Source organism: Stigmatopora nigra, chromosome 23, assembly GCF_051989575.1.
Source record: "Stigmatopora nigra isolate UIUO_SnigA chromosome 23, RoL_Snig_1.1, whole genome shotgun sequence".
Taxonomy (NCBI): domain Eukaryota; kingdom Metazoa; phylum Chordata; class Actinopteri; order Syngnathiformes; family Syngnathidae; genus Stigmatopora; species Stigmatopora nigra.
In genome coordinates this window covers 5,011,993-5,029,862 of record NC_135530.1, presented here as the reverse complement: position 1 = coordinate 5,029,862, position 17,870 = coordinate 5,011,993, and the positions used below count along the sequence as shown (strand labels likewise).

At 42.5% G+C, this 17,870-nt stretch overlaps 2 protein-coding genes across 3 annotated transcripts; both read left to right on the top strand.

The window, feature by feature from the left end:
* Positions 1 to 693: 693 nt before the first annotated feature.
* On the top strand, positions 694 to 10,420 carry lrrc17 (leucine rich repeat containing 17). Its single transcript, XM_077709735.1, has 5 exons — positions 694 to 840; positions 3,241 to 3,551; positions 4,912 to 5,383; positions 8,778 to 8,933; positions 9,696 to 10,420. The coding sequence occupies exons 2-5, from the start codon at positions 3,294 to 3,296 to the stop codon at positions 10,118 to 10,120; spliced, it is 1,311 nt and encodes a 436-aa protein (XP_077565861.1). The 5' UTR covers positions 694 to 840; positions 3,241 to 3,293; the 3' UTR covers positions 10,121 to 10,420.
* Positions 10,421 to 15,099: 4,679 nt separating this feature from the next.
* On the top strand, positions 15,100 to 17,592 carry LOC144181283 (fibroblast growth factor 4B-like). 2 transcript variants are annotated; one of them, XM_077709670.1, is made up of 3 exons: positions 15,100 to 15,747; positions 15,822 to 15,925; positions 16,519 to 17,592. In XM_077709670.1, exons 1-3 carry the CDS (start codon positions 15,471 to 15,473, stop codon positions 16,690 to 16,692), a joined length of 555 nt encoding a protein of 184 aa, XP_077565796.1. In that variant the 5' UTR covers positions 15,100 to 15,470; the 3' UTR covers positions 16,693 to 17,592. The 2 variants fall into 2 exon arrangements, with proteins under 2 accessions (XP_077565796.1, XP_077565795.1); XM_077709669.1 differs by having other exon boundaries at positions 16,516 to 17,592.
* Positions 17,593 to 17,870: the final 278 nt, after the last annotated feature.

The following is a 17,870-nucleotide window of genomic DNA, read 5'->3' as shown; positions in this document are numbered from 1 at the left end:
TGTAAACCAATACTTTTTTTTAATTAAAAAGCGGACAATTCCTCTAAAAATGACACAATTGGGTCTGTTTTTTTTATTTTTCCTAATCAATTCTGATTCGATTTCTAATGGCGCCATCTTTACTTTCTAGTCATAACTTATTTGATCCATAATGTACCATCATCAAGGTCCCCCCCAAAAAAAACCTCTAAACTACCACCAACCCTCCCCATGTACCTTCCATTTATACTTCAAACTGAACAATTTTAAGTGCCCTGCAGCCATTAAAAAGATTTGGCAGTAAACAATCCATTTTAGACTGAGCACAATACTGCTCCTAATATGGTGTCGTTTCCCTACTCACAGTGGTGAATGGTCCACTGGCATAGCCTTAAGATTAGCGCATAAGTGATACCTGATAGATTGGGAGAAAACTGCCAACAACATTTAATTAAAACGCCTGCAATTCTTGTTCCAGGCCTTCCATTTTTTGAAGTTTTTTTCCTTATACTCAGATTACGTTCACAAAACCAGTCTAGATGGTCACTTTATTGTTTCTGTTTATGGCATGGTGCATAGGACCAGTTAATATACAGTCTTGGGATCGATGTTTAGTAAGCAAACTTGTGAGAGAGAGAGAGAGAGAGAGAGAGAGAGTGTGAGAGAGAGTAAGGGAGAGAGAGAGAGTGAGAGAGAGGGGGGGGAGACGCCAGTTTTCGACTCACTACTTTAAGTTCAGAGGCAGACGATCTTGGCTTGGACGCCGCGCTCATGTCAGGATTAGGAGCCGGCGACGCGGGAAATACCGGCGATTTGCAGGTCCTAATTGACCGACCCGAACCCGAGTCCCTCCCTGGTCAGGTAGGACTGACATGACACTTGCATTCCGATCCGCTCTCATATACATAGAAATCTTGTCATATGTTTTTTATCAAAATTCCTGACGTTTTTTTTCCTGGGGACAGCAGATTCTTTTGCTTTTGGAATATTTGCATGTGTTTTTCTAAAAGTGTTCTGGTGGGTGGCAAACTGGGTAGACATTTGGAGTCTATAAATGACAATTGTGCTGATGTAAGCGCTTCTTCCAGCTACCCAATTTGCCCTCCCTTCCACAAGGCCAAGATTTCTTTCTACTGGATTGTAAGCATTCTAAACATTCCCACTCAATGCATGTTTATCTCGACATTATCTAAGACAATTTAGTCCGTGTTACATAACTTTTTAGACGACTTGATGTACTCTGCTTCATGCAAATAGACACAGAGACCCCCCATGCGAGGAGAATTTCAGCCACATGTGGTTTCAGCTTGGAATTCATGGGAAGGGAAGGGAAAAAACAACAACTTTATTTTGAGTTTCAACTCCTCACTACTACTTCGAAGTTAGCCATTTCCTTGAATGTCCTTTGCCAACTTAGTCCTGCCATACTACTCATTAAAAATGCTTAAAAAGTCCATCCAGCTGTCTTCCATTCATCACCCTTTTATATTAAGACGCAACCCCAAATTGCCCGTAGTGACCTACAGAGTCGTTGATGAATGATTTGAATGTAGCGCTTTCCCACTCGTGACAAAATCCAGATGTTTTCAGAGCATGAACACCGAGTGGGGGTGGGGGTGACGGTGAAAAGCATATCTCTACTACTATACATTGTTGATCCCAAGAAAAAAACCATAGAACAACTTGTTCCCCAGAAGAAAAAGCAGTTGGGCTGGAGTTTGGTCAAAGCAACTAAATCCATCGGCATCGTTTTATCCGAACGTTTCCGTTCTTGTTTGCAGAAACAAACAAATCTGTCTTCAATTAGGCACTCAGGGATCTTCCGTAATGCTCCCTTACTGTTCCATACTGTAAGTCTGCATCAGCATGTTTTAGAGTTCTTACCTCAGAAAGAGAACTTAGTCCTTTCATTCTTTTCTATAATTAACCCCAAATTAAAACAGTTGAAGGCCATTGTACTCCTTCAGGTAGTTTTTTTGCAAGCAGTCCACTTATGGTTCTGCTTTCTTTGTGCAAACAAAGTGGCCCTTGTGCCTGAAGGACTCCCCGTGGACAATCGTGTCATGTTCTGAGTTAGTGGCGAGTTAGGGGGGACATTTTTAGGGAAGTAAGCATTCAGGAACTTTGACTAAGCACCTCTGACAACTCTCAGATTTCAAAAAAACCAGATGATTTCATTCCTAGCCTCCTTGTTGTTCTGTCAATTGACTCATGTTCTTCTTTTTTGAAAGCCAGAGACTTGAAAATGACTTTCAGAGAAGTTCCCTTTGTCCTGAAACTGGCTTTCTCATAGTTTTCTTCCTGTAGGTGGTGTGATGATGTCAGCCAAAGTCAAAATGACCCGTCAACAACCCCAAAACATCATGTGTCTTTCTTGCAAGGAAAAAATAATTGTTAAATCCATGTGGGCAAAGAGTCCAAAGTGGCAGAATTGACTGTATAACATCTGCTTTTTAACTTTGTTTTGAAACCACATCTGTAAATTGAATTGCTTTCAAATCCGTGGGTACAATTTATGACCAATTGTCGTCTCTCATTTTCAGAAACAATGGTTTCGCAACCACACTGGCCAACTAATGTAACACCGTAGTCATCCTCTCTGCTCTAAAGAAGTACAACTTGAAAGTACTTTCCAGAGCTGTCAAATGTTTGCGTGTAAAAAAAAAAGACCAAAAACAACCAAAAAACATAATATCTTGACAATTTGCACCTAATATAAGCCATTAACACAAGCCCCTGAAACATGTCAACTCATCTCACAGGATCGACAGTCTAATGTGGAAAAGGCAAACACACTGAAAGATAAAATTTCTTCACTAAACAATGATGGAAATGATTCAAAGACAATGGTAAACGTCTTACATAACGAGTACTGAGTATAGTCCATCCAGCCACATTTTTAGGTGGAACTTTACCATAAGTCAATGCAAGAAAAACAAAGTTTGGTTAGAGTTTGTTCCTTGTAAAGACAGAGGGAGGGATTTTTTTTCCTGACTATATACATTCTCAGCTGCGTCTGTCTGTTATTCACACAAAAAAAAGGATCATCCACAGTGACGGGCTTGTTCCAGTGCGCTAGACTGTCCAGGGGAGGGTTGCGGTTTGCTACAATTGGAAATGATTCATTCCGCAGTTCTGAGTGTCGCCCTGTGATGCTCGGAAGGCTTTTTCTCTCTTTGTGATGGCAAAAGACTCCCTGGTTTGACCAATGACGTGCAGATCCGTTTTCAAACACAAATTTCTTGTCCTTTTGCCTCGCAGCTGTGACAACTTCCGCACGTCGCCGCCTCCCGAACCAGCGTCCTTTACCAAGCATGCGTCTCCTCGCCTGGTTCTGTCTCCTGCTGCTCTTCCGGTTGGCCCATCCTCGAAGAGGTCCTCGCTCCGGCCTGGCCGATGGGTCAGGATGGCGGCGAAGGCACGGCCTGGTCAAACGCCAAACTCGGGAATGCAAGGAGTACGTGGAAGCGGGGGAGAAGTACCTGGACTGCCAGGACAGGCAGCTGACGACCGTCATGCAAGACTGGCCCAAAGATATCCACCACCTGCTTCTGGCCAGGAATAAAATCCAGGCAAGTACAAGCAGCTGTCAGGATCTTGGACGCAGAACTTTAGTTGCAGTTCTGACATAAGCCACAGCTTGTCCAGACAGAACACTTTTATGTCTCTTGTGAAGACCCCTGAAGTCATTTCCGTGCGGTCGGTGGATATGACCTCTCACCGTGACCCAAATTGCAGCCGTTTGTTGACAGCATGAACATCTGTGCAGCGTCTTTTGGCTGTGGGGCTTGAGATCAAATGTAATGAAACTCATTGAAGGAACAGCCTTTCATTTCTCTTTCAACCACATACCCGTATGTTGGATTTTAGGGAACAATTAACAGCTGGGCGTCCAATCCATGATGACTGAGAGAGGGGAATCATCAGTAGTTCATTCGCCCCTCCCAGTTGTATTGAATTGGACATCTAGTGACATCATTGGGAATGAAAGATGTGCATTCACAGTTGAAATGAATTGTACATCTCTCATTGTCAATAGCAGGCGTTTCTATTTGAAGGAATTTTGGTTCATTATCTATTGATTTTGAAGGACTTTCATGTACGCTTCTTGTTAGTTTTTCGGTTTCTGCCTATTTCAGAGCAATTCCAGGCGAATTCCTGTTTTTTTTGGCATTTAAAGATGAAAATTGAGCAAAATGCAGTAGCAAAATGCAGTGGCAAAATGCAGTAGCAAAATGCAGTCGCAAAATGCAGTAGCAAAATGCAGTAGCGAAATGCAGTGGCGAAATGCAGTGGCGAAATGCAGTAGCGAAATGCAGTAGCGAAATGCAGTAGCGAAATGCAGTAGCGAAATGCAGTAGCGAAATGCAGTAGCGAAATGCAGTAGCGAAATGCAGTAGCGAAATGCAGTAGCGAAATGCAGTAGCGAAATGCAGTAGCGAAATGCAGTAGCGAAATGCAGTCGCGAAATGCAGTCGCGAAATGCAGTCGCGAAATGCAGTCGCGAAATGCAGTAGCGAAATGCAGTAGCGAAATGCAGTAGCGAAATGCAGTAGCGAAATGCAGTAGCAAAATGCAGTAGCAAAATGCAGTAGCAAAATGCAGTAGCAAAATGCAGTAGCAAAATGCAGTAGCAAAATGCAGTAGCAAAATGCAGTAGCAAAATGCAGTAGCAAAATGCAGTAGCAAAATGCAGTAGCAAAATGCAGTAGCAAAATGCAGTAGCAAAATGCAGTAGCAAAATGCAGTAGCAAAATGCAGTAGCAAAATGCAGTAGCAAAATGCAGTAGCAAAATGCAGTAGCAAAATGCAGTCGCAAAATGCAGTCGCAAAATGCAGTCGCAAAATGCAGTCGCAAAATGCAGTAGCAAAATACAGTAGCAAAATGCACACACTCAGAAATGACCACAAATCCCATATCTCCTTGTTTAGGTTCTGAGGGACAACATGTTCTCCCAATTCGCACAACTGAAGAGCCTGGACCTCCAGCAGAACGACATCTCCATGGTAGAAGAGCGTGCATTTAACGGGCTTCCCAAACTCAGGACGTTACTTCTCCAACACAACAAGCTGAAAACAGCCAGCGAGGAATTCTTGCTACCCTTGCCCCGCCTGGCCTACCTCCGACTGTACGACAATCCCTGGAGCTGTCAGTGCCCGTTGGACAGCCTGCTTAGGATGCTGCAGGTGCCTAGTAACCGCAACCTGGGCAATTTCGCCAAGTGTGCGGAGCCTCTTTCGCTCAGGGGCCAGAAGTTGAAGAAGCTGAACGTGGACTCGTTGTGTGCAGGTGACAACCAGGTGGATGAGACTCAACCTAAGCCACCCGTCATAAAGACAGGGGCCACATCTATGTGCCACACCTACTTGTTCCCCAAACCCGTATTGGACTGCAGCAACAAAGGTGAGCATGGCTGTGGCTGCCGCTGACCTGAATTGAATTCCTCCACAAAAATCATGGAGGATTTTACCAATCTCATGACACAAAGGAAGACGAGAATTCGATTGGCATCCGGATGCCAATGAGTATTTCGTGATCACAAAACTGTTTCAATGAACCCTTAAAAAAGGGCGACAACATTGCAAACAACCATCACTCAATGGGGCTTTTCTCTTATCTTTCCTTTACATTTTACCAGCAACCTTTTGACTCCCTCTACTTATGAACAATAGTCGAGTCGAGTAAAATATTTGAAAGCATGATTCAACTGCCAAAAATCTTCCGGCAGAATCCCACAAAGCGTCTTCTTTGTGGTTCAAATGGTTGAGGAAGGCGGGTAGGCATATTTTCCAAGTACTATATCGCCAGTGAATGGGTTTTCTATCTCAAATTCTAAATCCTTTTATCGATAGCCAGCAATTCTGCCTGATATTTCTTCTTGAAAAGATTCTTATAGGAAAAAAAGATGAAGACCTGATGTACAAAAGTAGACCACTCATACAAAAACAAAAAAGGCTAGTGGACTACTTTTCTTACTGAAATATTCATTCAACTAACTACACGGGTTCGATATCAACCCCTATATCTACTCTTCATTAACACAACAATAAGAAGTGGCTCAAAATTACAGGGATTGATCCCAAGAAAACGGCAACTATGTCCACAAAGTCAAGATAAATTTAGAAACCTTGCTTTCCGCTTTAACCCCAAACCAGAGAAAAATAAGGTCCTTTTTTTTCCGGGTTCCTCTCCCGCGTTTAAATGGCGCCGCCCTTGTGGTTTGTGAACTGCTTCTCTGAGGTGAACCACAGCAAGTTTCAGGCTCCACGTCATTCTCAGTGCAAGAATTCATTGGGGGTTGCTAAAGAAGTCTCTTTAGCACAAAAAAATAGATTACACTGTTTTTAAATGAAGGGTTATTATTCAAAATGAAGTAGGAGGATGTAACCTCTGCCAGGTTTGGAGACATTGGCTGGTCTTTTGCAGAACTGGACCTTGTGTAGTGAGTTATGAAAGCCATGTTTGACTGCAAGGGGCGTAGGATTCCCTAAAGATAGTACTGCTGACTTTACTTGTGCAAACATAAAGAAAAACTGCCTTGGCTAAGAAAAATTGGGCTTAAATCCCAAGCACAAAGTCTACGTAAACAATATAAAACATATGCAATAACAACTTACAGACTCAGAAGTCAAGTCTGATGTAGGCCAAGTGGATTAACGAGCTCCAGTGTAAATAAATCATAAATGTATTCATGCTCTCCCTCTCTACTGCTGCACATTTGGCCATTCACGAAAAACTCAACTGAATGTCCTGAATTGAACCGTACGATGAAAAAAAAAGTATACAAATAGAAGATTTAAATTGTAGTTTTTTGATTCTCGCTCTTTCAGTTTTGACCGTTTGTGGCTGATAATGCAAAGAAAAATCTGGAAAATCCTTTTGTTTGATGCGTGGTGAGCGATTTGAACGTTCATCGAAAACTCCAAAGTGGGAAGTTCTATTTTTTCCAGTCCCAGAGTCTTTTGGCGGAGAGTTAGGCCAAACTTTTTCCAGCTGTAATTTATGAATAAGTTGGGAAATAGCTGCAGACCCACTGGGGGGATCCAGAAAAAAAATGGGATTCCCTTTTGAATGGAAGTCGGCAGAAACGCGTAAAAAAATGGTATCTGAAAGCTGCCAAACGTCAAAACTCATATTTAAGAGCATTTTTTAGATTTTGACACCCTTTTTCCGAGTGTCATTTACCAGCCAAGTACAAAAATATAGCTCAACATTATCTCATTTTCACTCAAATTTTTGGAAAAGCCAGCAAAAGTACCTTATCATCCAATGCACTCCATATATCATACCTGTCAACTAATACGTCTTCCCCATATTTTAGCTTTATTGTGATCATTTCAAATTATGTATGCCAGATAACAACTTTTGTACGATCATTTTTTAAATGCATTTTTTTGGAAAACCCATGTCTACCCTCGAAAGACGAAAACATCATGGTCGACGGCTAATAGTCATGCTTTAAGTTAGTCACTTCTGTCTTTTCACTATAAAAATATAGCGTGTCAGCAAGCAATGTACCCAAACAGTCAAGTTGTCAGCGTCATACAGCGACATCTAGAGAATTTAAAATTTTGGAGAAAATTCTAGACTTTTAAGTGCGCCATATCTGAATTGCTGTTTGTTTATTTTTGTTTTTAATCGCTTAATAATCAATCATCAATAAGGAATTTGCGAAATTGACAGGTATGATGTATGGATCAATATTGGTTAATCAATATATGAAAACACAGCAACATTTACAGAATTTGGCAAAACTCTTTGAGGTTGACGACATCTTTATTGTAAAAACGCCAGCATTTTTTGGACTAAATTACAAGCTACCCACAGACAAAGGATGAAAATACAAGCAAATCTACTCTGTGTGCTTCTATCCGTTCACCTGCAAGTAGTTTATTACCCACGCTAGAGACCATGTTGCAAATCCTGAGGAATCCACAAACGTTTTTTTTTTTTATCCTTTCATTCAAACGTTTCCAAACAAAAAGTGTGCCACAAACAATTTTCCGGTTTTGTCTATCATGTGGGAAGCAGAAATCTTCTCAGCCGGACGTTAAAGTTGATTTCTGTTTGGTGCATTAAAGGCTAATCTGAAGGGAAATGTGTGTGATTCTAGACCTCCGAAAAAGCCTGGAATCACTTGTTTGTTGTTGAGAGGGGAGATGGGGAGATGGTGGGGGGGCGTCTATCGACCTACGCAACATCTTGAAAATAGCTAGACTTTGACGTGACCTGTGGGAACTTTTGACGCTGACAAGATGGAGAAAACAGATACAGAAAAAAAAAACCTGGTGGATGCAAAACATGGACATATGGAATTGACACTACTTCTTTCATATTTCTGGCCGAATCATTGATGCAAGAAACGTTTAGGCGTTTCCTCTGAGGAGTTTTACTTTGACCGAAAATTCCAAAGTGTAAAGTTCCAAGACCTGCGATGTAGGGACTGTGTTTTTATACTGTCTATTTGGACTTTTAAAAGCCTCTGTGTGCTGTTATTTAACTCGTAATAGTAGATACTGGCTTCTCCAATTGGGATTTCCCTTTTTCCCACCATTTTATGTTCGTATTATTGTTCCTACACTTGAATTTTTTTTAATATAAGCTGCAATAGTTGATCTGCAAAGTAGCGAGCTATCACTGTATTATTCTAATGCTCCTTTTGTATTACAGTATGTAAGTGCATTATAGTATTACAGATGCATTTTGATGGTTGGACTATGATAATACGCAAGCAATTCCAAAGATGTCAACCTCATCGTCTCTGCATGCAATAACGACGGCCCCTTTATGCTCGCAGGTTTGAGTAACGTCCCGTCCGGCTTGCCTTCCGACATCGTGAAGATGGATCTGTCCGGCAACAACATTAAACATCTTAGGCCAAAGCAATTCCTCCAGTCCAAAGACCTGAAAATGCTCAACCTCAGCAGCACCAGCCTTAACCAAATAGACCCAGGTGCCATTTTTTGTTTAAAATCAAATTCCAAAACACAAAGAATACAGTCACACCATGAAGGAATCCAATATTATGATGAGAAATATGTTATCAATCCATTAATGTACCTTTGCATGTAAAAAAAAAAAAAACAATTTAGCACTGTGTCTTACCATTTCATAGTGAGTTTATGCCAAATGATGAATTGGGGAAATCATGTTAAATTAGCCCGTACGCCTAAATTGAACCCATAAAAAAACATATGTATTTCCAATTTCTATCCTCCGATGACCGCTTTGCTCTAAGTATTTGTGAAAAAAAATCTGTAAATGTTTTGGAAGGTTACAGCCAAAAAAAAACAGTATTCCTTCATTTGATGAATTACTCTGAATACTACAGTTAACCCCGCCCTCTTCCTGTTACCCTGTCCTCTATCTTGGAGATCAAAGCTGAGCTCTAAGCCATCTGAAATCACTGCAAAATATCTTATTCCGATGTCTCGCTTCCTTCCCGTTGGCGTATACGAGACACGCCATTGACTCGTATTCATTTCCTTTGAGGGTTGACCACTCGCTAACGTTTGGGTCATTCCATCAATGAAAGTTCCTATCCTTTCCCGTTCTTAAACTTATGGACTTTTATCATACAGTTCATTTAAGAAAGTTTCGCAAGCCATCCTGAAATATAAATATGCGTACATTTTGTAAAAATGTAAATTCCTGGTGCATTCGTAAGCCATCCTGTCATATAAATATGCGTACATTTTGTAAATGTGCATTCCAGGTGCATTTGCAGGCCAGCTGTACCTTCGTGAGCTGGACCTGTCCAACAATGGCCTCCACTACTTCCATTACGGCGTCCTGGAGGACCTTTATTTCCTGCGAAAGCTGTCTTTGGACAACAACCTGTGGATCTGCGACTATAACATCCACTACTTGATCTATTGGCTCAAGTTACACCCCGGCGTGGCCCACACGGGACTCACCTGTGCCGAGCCCGGGGAATTCCGAGGCTGGCGCGTGGCGGACTATGTCAAGACCTACAACGGGGAGTGTCCAAAGGATGGACAGAATGGGTGGGCCAATGGGGGGGAAGGGGTGTCGGAGAACGAGGCACAAGAGCTGGTGGGGGAGACCGAGGAGGGGGTCCTGCCAAGGCCCTTGAAAGACCAGAAGTTGAAGAGGTTTGAGATCATCAGGTTGAGTTAATAAGAGAATTTGAGTTAGTTTGGTTAGGATCACAGGTTAACTCAGTGATTGAAGGTTTAAAATGAGAGGATAACACGTGTATGTCTAATGTGCCCTCACTTATGCAATGTATGCGAATAAGAAGGACTTTTTTTTAGAAGGATACTTCATTGCTGTGCTTAAATTTAGTTATTGCAGTTTCTTCCCATTATCAAATACTGCCCTCTTCTGCTCAAGACTACAAACTAAAGGTGCTTTGTCTCTATTCATGAATGAATTTGGGGTCAAAACTAAAAATATATAATAAACATGTTTTCTATTTTGGGGGTTATTTTTCTTGTTTGTACTGATACCTGTTTCTAAGTTTTGGATAGAAGAATAAGTAAAAATACACGTTACAGTATTTCACCTCTTGAAATTTTAGCTAAATTTTTTGAGAAAATTTGTTCTGCGTGATGTCATCCTTTTGTAGGAATATTGTGGTGTAAAAACGAAACAAAAAATGTAAAAGTTTCTATTTTGGGGGGTTATTTTTCTTGTTTTTTACTGAAAAGATATCTACATTTTGGATAGAAGAATAAGTAAAAATGCACAACTTTAATATCACCACTTTAATTCATTGATATATATAGCTTTTCATGCAGGTAGTGTGTCTCGCCTAATTGTTAGAGAAGCCTTCAAAGTCATCTTTCTGTTCATTAAAACAAAATAAAATAACCTTTAGTTTAAGGATTTACTTTCAGCCGATCGCAGGGAGACAGGCAGCCATTCACACTAAGTAGTCCACATAAGAAGTCAACATGAATAAATAGTCAAGATGAATAAATAGTCAACAAAAGTAATCAACATGAATAAGTAGTCAACATAAGTAAATAGTCAACATAAGTAAATAGTCAACATGAATAAATAGTCAACATGAATAAATAGTCAACATAATAGTTAGTCAACATAAGTAAATAGTCAACATAAGTAAATAGTCAACATAAGTAAATAGTCAACATAAGTAAATAGTCAACATGAATAAATAGTCAACATAATAGTTAGTCAACATAATAAGTAGTCAACATAATAAGTAGTCAACATAATGAGTAGTCAACATAATAAGTAGTCAACATAATAAGTAGTCAACATAAATAAGTAGTCAACATAAGAATTCACCATAAATAGATAGTCAACATAAGTAGTCAACATGAATAAGTAGTCCACATAAGAAGTCAACATAAATAAATAGTCAACATGAATAAGTAGTCCACATAAGAAGTCAACATAAATAAATAGTCAACATAATAAGCAGTAAACATAATATGTAGTCAATATAAATATATAGTCAACATTAATAAATAGTCAACATAATAAGCAGTAAACATAACAAGTAGTTAACATAAAAAGTAGTCAACATAAATAAATAGTCAACATAATAAGTAGTAAATATAGTAAGTAGTCAACATACTAAGGAGTCAACATAATAAGTAGTCAACATAAATAAGTAGTCAACATAATAAGTAGTCAACATAAGTAGTCAACATAATAAGTCAACATAAGTAGTCAACATAAGAAGTCAACATAAGTATTCAACATAAGAAGTCAACATAAGTAGTCAACATAAATAAACAGTCAACATAATAAGTAGCCAGCATCATAAGTAGTAAAGTTAAATCATTAGTCAAATAAGATTATAGTCAATATGAATAAGTGGTCATATAAATAAGTAGTCAGGTACAAAAAAAAGCCATTCATTGTTTTAAAGTTTATCAATGTTCTATTCGGGGTAAAAAAGTGTTTGGAATTGGATAAAATGCACTGTTTGTTTCCATAAATGTCATTGACACCTGTTGTGAGCAAAAATGTCCGAGCGCCTTGTCATCGTGCGTTGGAGTTTGTTACTCGGATGTGGTCCATGTCACGCCAACGCCATCATTATGGTGTGCGCGTGCTCCTTTCAGGGTGCTACTTTGCCAGCGCCTCTGCCCTCATGCGGTTGTTTACATTTGCATTGCTGCATTGCTTCTTACCTCGTCGTCCCAAATGTATTTTTTGCGTGGAATATCCGGCATGACCTTCCGCCGTCACGTGGGTCGGCGGGGCAGACCGTCGCTCGCGTCTGGCGAGTAGCTAGACTCATCAGTGGGCGGCTTCCGGAGGATGTTTTCCCACATCATAACTACATGTTTGCCCGCGAGACTAATTGCTAGGGACGTGGTAGAACCTAGAGGCTGCAGACGGCACAAATTTAGGATGCTAATTGCTTCCATGCAAACCAAGGGATATCGATTAGAGGAAAACCTTCTTCTTGCTCGTCAATAAGTCAATGTTTACATTTTCTGTCCAAGTTTGCAGTTCGGTCGATCAGCGGAGACCGCATTTTTCTCCAGTGCTGCATTGCGGTCACCAACCATCAGGTGGCCGTTGGGGTGTCCTGACACTTTGGGGGTGGTTTGAGGGGGAAGGGGGAAGGGCTCCATATTTAACTTGACCCCCAGAATGCTTTCTCTAGGTTGAGTTTCCTTCAGGCTGCAATGGTATCAACTTGTCAGCAATTCTTCAACCTCATTTGTTTGTTGCTGTCCTAAATGGGCCCGCTGCCAAAATTGTTTGAACTCTGGTTTGGATTTCAGCCGGCAGCGACAAAAATAAACCGGCTCGATCTTTGTCGTGCCAGCCCGAGTGACGAGAGCCCCTTTCTTTCTCGGGTCTTGATCGCCTGCCGTCACCAGCGTTTTATTTGGCGGGGGTGCCAACACGCAAAGGCGGCGGGCAAATGTGCCAGCGAGATGACTCGCATTCTCCCGCTCCGGTGTCGGGTTCCCCAACGGAAGGGGGTTGGAATCGGACAAGGTTTCGGCAGCTGACACCTTCTACGATGGCTCCGCATCTTCTCACAGTCGTAAAAGAAATTGTCACGTTTTGCGTCTGGGCGCCAGGTGGGACGATTTTACAACGAGTAATGGTTCAGCTAGTGTTGCGTCGATATTTATTTTTGGCTTGCGATATTGAAATCTATTATGACTTGGATAAACATTGGCTGTCATTGACTATGGTTGATGTCCAATCCACTTGGGGTGGGAGGGCCGCATCTGAATTCAAGGGATTCAATGAAAATAAACTCATTGAAATTCACTGCACGCGGATGATTTGATGGCACATGATTGGACGTTTAGGCAAGTGCCCGTTTTTTACGGCGGTGTGTGTAGCTGGTGGCCATCTTTGGTAGGGCGATCCAATCCGTATGAAAACTCCAGTTATCAAAAAGTACTTATCGCACAGCATTGGCACTTTGTTCTAGTATTTTTTTCTGTCTCATTTATACTATTCTGAGTAATGTTATCAATGCACCACTAGGCAGAACTGTAAAAATTATAAAAACAATAAAGTATGGCTCTAGATTAGCGCGGAGAAGTTATTCAGCAACTAATTTTCCAGATTATTATTATTAATCCTCCATTTCTGTGTCCAGGTGGATATGACATAACTAGGCTCCATCTTGTGACAGAAAACGACTTTAATGTGAGTCGTGGAACAATGATTGTCCCATAACTAATTATAAAAGTAGAATTTATGATTGTTTTACCTGCTTTTCTTGAGTTCACTGTAGAAAGAAACAACCATTTTCCACCAATCAATGCCAATGTGTAGCAAGTATGGCATTGTCAGCTTTAGACTTGCTATGAAACCAGGTCATTTGCACTTATGCTGCGTTCAGGGACGGTAAAGTGCAGCGTCACGAGCAGTCACGTCCAGTCACGTCCACCTTGCTGAGTCAGCCACTTTCGATTTGGCATGCGGCACTTCCGCAAGAGGGAGGGATCACCAACGAGAAAACACCCACCTCCACAAGCCCCCGACTTGATTTATTCATAAGAGAAGAGTCCTGCAGTTTCTTTTTTTCCAGCTGCTGAATTAAACATAAAATGACTCAGCAGGAATAGCCCTCTTGGAATCCTACATTGTGCTAATTGCTGCTTTTTTTATGATTGTCAAGTGTAGTGATGTCATCCCCCGAAATGTCAGCTGTTCCTGGCTAAAGCCTGATTTAATCACCTGTTCTTAGTTTCCTGACACTTTGCTAATTCCACCCATTGGCCGCAATAAAAGGACGCTATAATTGCAAACGAGACAGCTGAGCCTGCTGACCTGTCAATCAAATCGTCTATGTTGTTCTGACTCAGTGAATCTGAAGCGGCATCAATGTCCCCTTGATTAAAAGCGCCCACTCAGCGCCATTCGATTCGGGGTTAGTTTGTCGATAGGTCGTCTTCTCAATTGCCCGATCGGGCCTTTGGTGGCCTTGAAATGCAAAATGAAGGCAGTGGAATGAGATTTTAGAATCATTAGCACTAAGACATTTCCGACTTTTGTCATTATTGGGATGGTACCTGCTGGAGAAACCCCCCCACTGCACCTGCGGTCCGATAAGCGTGCGCCAGGAAGTCTTACCGCAAGCTTCCGGTCTATATAAGGCGCTCAAGTAAGCACATGCGAGCCCTCGGATAATGTATCCGTCCTTCCATTCCTTACCACGATTGCTCAACACCAATGAATGCTATATCCCCCCCACCCCTCAACCAAACCTCATAACGGTCTCCCGTGTCACTTTAATCCTTCTCACCGAGGGGGGCTGGTCAAAATAAAAGACGCTTCACCAATTGGAAACCCTGTTATGATACTTCGCCAAATTAACATATCGCCTCCAATCGATGGTGAAAGTCATCCAATGCATTTTAAATGAGTTGTTGAAGAATTGGATTTGCTATATTATATTTTTTGGGGACAGAAGATGAAGAAAATCTGAATTAGTTTTGTCTACACGTGTTGCACCACCAATTGGATTAGATGTCAATCACGGTTAATGGCACTGAAAGGTCATCATTCACAGTCATCCGAGTACATAGGACGCGCTTCTACGCTCCCAGGAGTTGTCGGTGGGGTTTTATTTTGAAGGATATGAAAGGAAACACTTCTTCTGGTAACTGACACTTGTTTGGCTGGGATGTAAAGGTGCAGCACCCCCCACCCAACCCCTCGGTGCCCAACACAAGCGTCTCAGCCGAGCCTCCGTTCTGTCCTATCGCTTTTCCTCCCATCGTGACTCATTGCTAGGGGTGGAGTGGGGGGTCTGCGGCGGTGATGTCACGCCGCTGACGGAAGAGCGTGTCAGGTCCAAGCCATCCAAGGTGAGCCTCCCGTGCCCACTGGCCGGCCGGCCGGCGGTCGGACGGGCATTGACGACAACTGAGGGGGGTGTGAAGATGCTGAACGTCGCCACTCCAAGCTCGGATCCCGGGCTAGGGTCCCTCGAGCCTTCGCCGCAATGTCCCAGGACGAGGTGCGATTCTAGGGCAGGTGTACGCGCACCCCCGCTCGCCTCTGCGGCATGACGCTACCAGCCGCGCTGCTACTCTGGACTTGCGCCTGGGGAGTGCTCGCCCCCTTGGCCCCCAGCGGCGGGGACTTGGAGCGGCGGTGGGAGACCCTCTTCTCACGCTCCTACTTGGGCCTCGCCGGACGGGGGGCGCAACCCAGCTGGCAGAGCGACTACCTGCGGGGAGTCAGACGGGTCCGCCGCCTCTACTGCAACGTGGGCATCGGCTTCCACCTGCAGGTACTCCCGGATGGCGGCGTCGCTGGAGCTCACCTCGAAGACCCGCACAGTGAGTCCAATCATCCTCGGCGACCGATCCACGCGTCATCGAGACAAGTGCAAAGAGATGGGGCTCTCCTGCAGGTCTGATCGAGATTTCCAGTGTGGAGCGAGGAGTGGTCAGCTTGTTTGGTGTCAAGAGCCAGATGTTTGTCGCCATGAACCGCAAAGGGAAGCTCTACGGGACGGTAAATGTGCTCGCATCACTAAAACGCACTGCACAACTTCATTTCAGTTATTATCCGCCATTGACTGTGCTAGACGTCCAATGCAAATGGAAAGAGGGTTGAATCAGTCTTCCTAGTTTGGTGAATTGAACGCTTCCATTTGTCAATGGCAGGTGTACGCTCACTATATAGTTCAAGACTATTTTAGATTGTTATTAGGGGGGAAACCCCCAGAGTGTCTATTTTTATTCATTCTTAACTGAAAATATAGGATTTTTTTAAAAGATTGAAAGAGGATCGCCATTTTTGTTATGTGGATGCTAGATTTTAAGATTTTTTTTATGACAATATAGTAAACTGCACCCATAAATTCAACCGTTAGTGTCAATTAAGGTGATACACCTTCAATCCACTTCAAATGGGAGGGGCCTAGACCTAGTTTCATTCATTTGGGCGTTCTTCGCCTCAGCGAAATGAGTCAGGTGAGCTACTCTTTCCCATTTCTAAAGAAAAAGACCCAAAGCCATCATTCTTCTTTCTCCAAAATGACACATTATCAGCATGCTCGATTGTGTTTGGGTCAAAGCTGCTGAGACCACATTTCTTTCTAGAAGCTCTTCAGTGACGAATGCAAGTTCAGGGAGACGCTACTGGCCAACAACTACAACGCCTACGAGTCTTTTGTTTACAAGGGCTTCTTCTTGGCTCTGGGACGGCGCGGACGGGCGCGGCGAGGCGACAGGGCCACCACCGCCGCCCCCGCTACGCACTTCCTCCCGCGGTTGTGAGCCGTAATGACGCCACGTGGACTTTTTTGCACATGTGGACTTGAGTTCCTTCCAGGTAACGCGGCAATGAACTACGCCAATTGATTTCTTATGTATATTTGGAGAACTATCGTTGTATATTTACAACATTCTGTGCTGCTTATCTCACTCGGTGCTTGCTCAGGTGCGCTATATGGACACGCCTATTAACTCAATCGCTGCCATTGACGGTGATTGGCATCAAATTCTGTCATTGGCTAGTACTATAGCACCCAAAAAAAATGTAAAGTGGCACCTTGAGATCAAAATGTCAGTCAGACAAATGATAGTATGTAATGCTGCTTTCGTTTCAATGACACAAATAGTTGCACAATACATTATACATAGGCAATATTTACACTGTTCTCATGCTAAATAGTCAATCATGTTGTCATTGGTAGCAGCCAAATAAGTACAACAACAACCAAAAAATAACAGTGGTATGAATGCATCTATCAAGGCACAGCTGTCCATATAACGTAGCAAGTTGGACATTTGGAATGCATGAATGAGAGTATTTGTGTATGTGTGCGCGTGGCTGATTTGAAATGCACTACTTTGCTGTACTGTTTCAAAAGGTGCCTTGGCGCTGGCATGTAAGAGACACCCGACCATAGGCAGAAAATAGGAATGACGAGCCTCAAGGAAAGGAGGGGGTCGTAGGGTCGGAAGGGGAACGAGGGCGAGAGCGTCTCTGGTTCTTTGCGCCTAAATTAGATCAATCAACCCCTGGATTCCTGAATTTATGTTGAACAAATACAAGGCGGTATGAGTACATCAAATGACCATGCATCATACAAATGTATAGATAATTCCATTGCAAACTAAAAGTGGAACATCCCAAAAAAAATATTTCTAAAAAATGTCAAATCTTGATTGGTTTAAGAAGTGATGGCTCGGTGGAAGAGTGGTCAGCATGTTGGCCTCCCAACATAGCGGTCGATTGTTCGATCCCATGTGAGTTGCAAACTTTCCCTCTAGAGTTTGCATGTCCTCCCCGGGCTTATGTGGGTTTTCTCCAGGTGCTCGAGTTTCTTCCTGCATACTAAAAACATGCGGGGAAGTCAGGTGGAACACTCTAAATTGTCCCTAGCTACAAGTATTTGGTTGTTTGCCTCATTATGCCCTGTGATTGGCTGGGCTATGCTACAGCACCCCCA

Bases quoted from the DNA above. Each gene is read 5' to 3' on its own strand.
- lrrc17 (XM_077709735.1), top strand. From the start codon at position 3,294: ATGCGTCTCCTCGCCTGGTTCTGTCTCCTGCTGCTCTTCCGGTTGGCC. The intron at 3,552-4,911 runs GCAAGTACAAGC...CTCCTTGTTTAG, and splicing joins TGGCCAGGAATAAAATCCAG to GTTCTGAGGGACAACATGTT. The intron at 8,934-9,695 runs GTGCCATTTTTT...TGTGCATTCCAG, and splicing joins CCTTAACCAAATAGACCCAG to GTGCATTTGCAGGCCAGCTG.
- LOC144181283 (XM_077709669.1), top strand. From the start codon at position 15,471: ATGACGCTACCAGCCGCGCTGCTACTCTGGACTTGCGCCTGGGGAGTG. The intron at 15,748-15,821 runs GTGAGTCCAATC...GCTCTCCTGCAG, and splicing joins TCACCTCGAAGACCCGCACA to GTCTGATCGAGATTTCCAGT. The intron at 15,926-16,515 runs GTAAATGTGCTC...ATTTCTTTCTAG, and splicing joins AAGGGAAGCTCTACGGGACG to AAGCTCTTCAGTGACGAATG.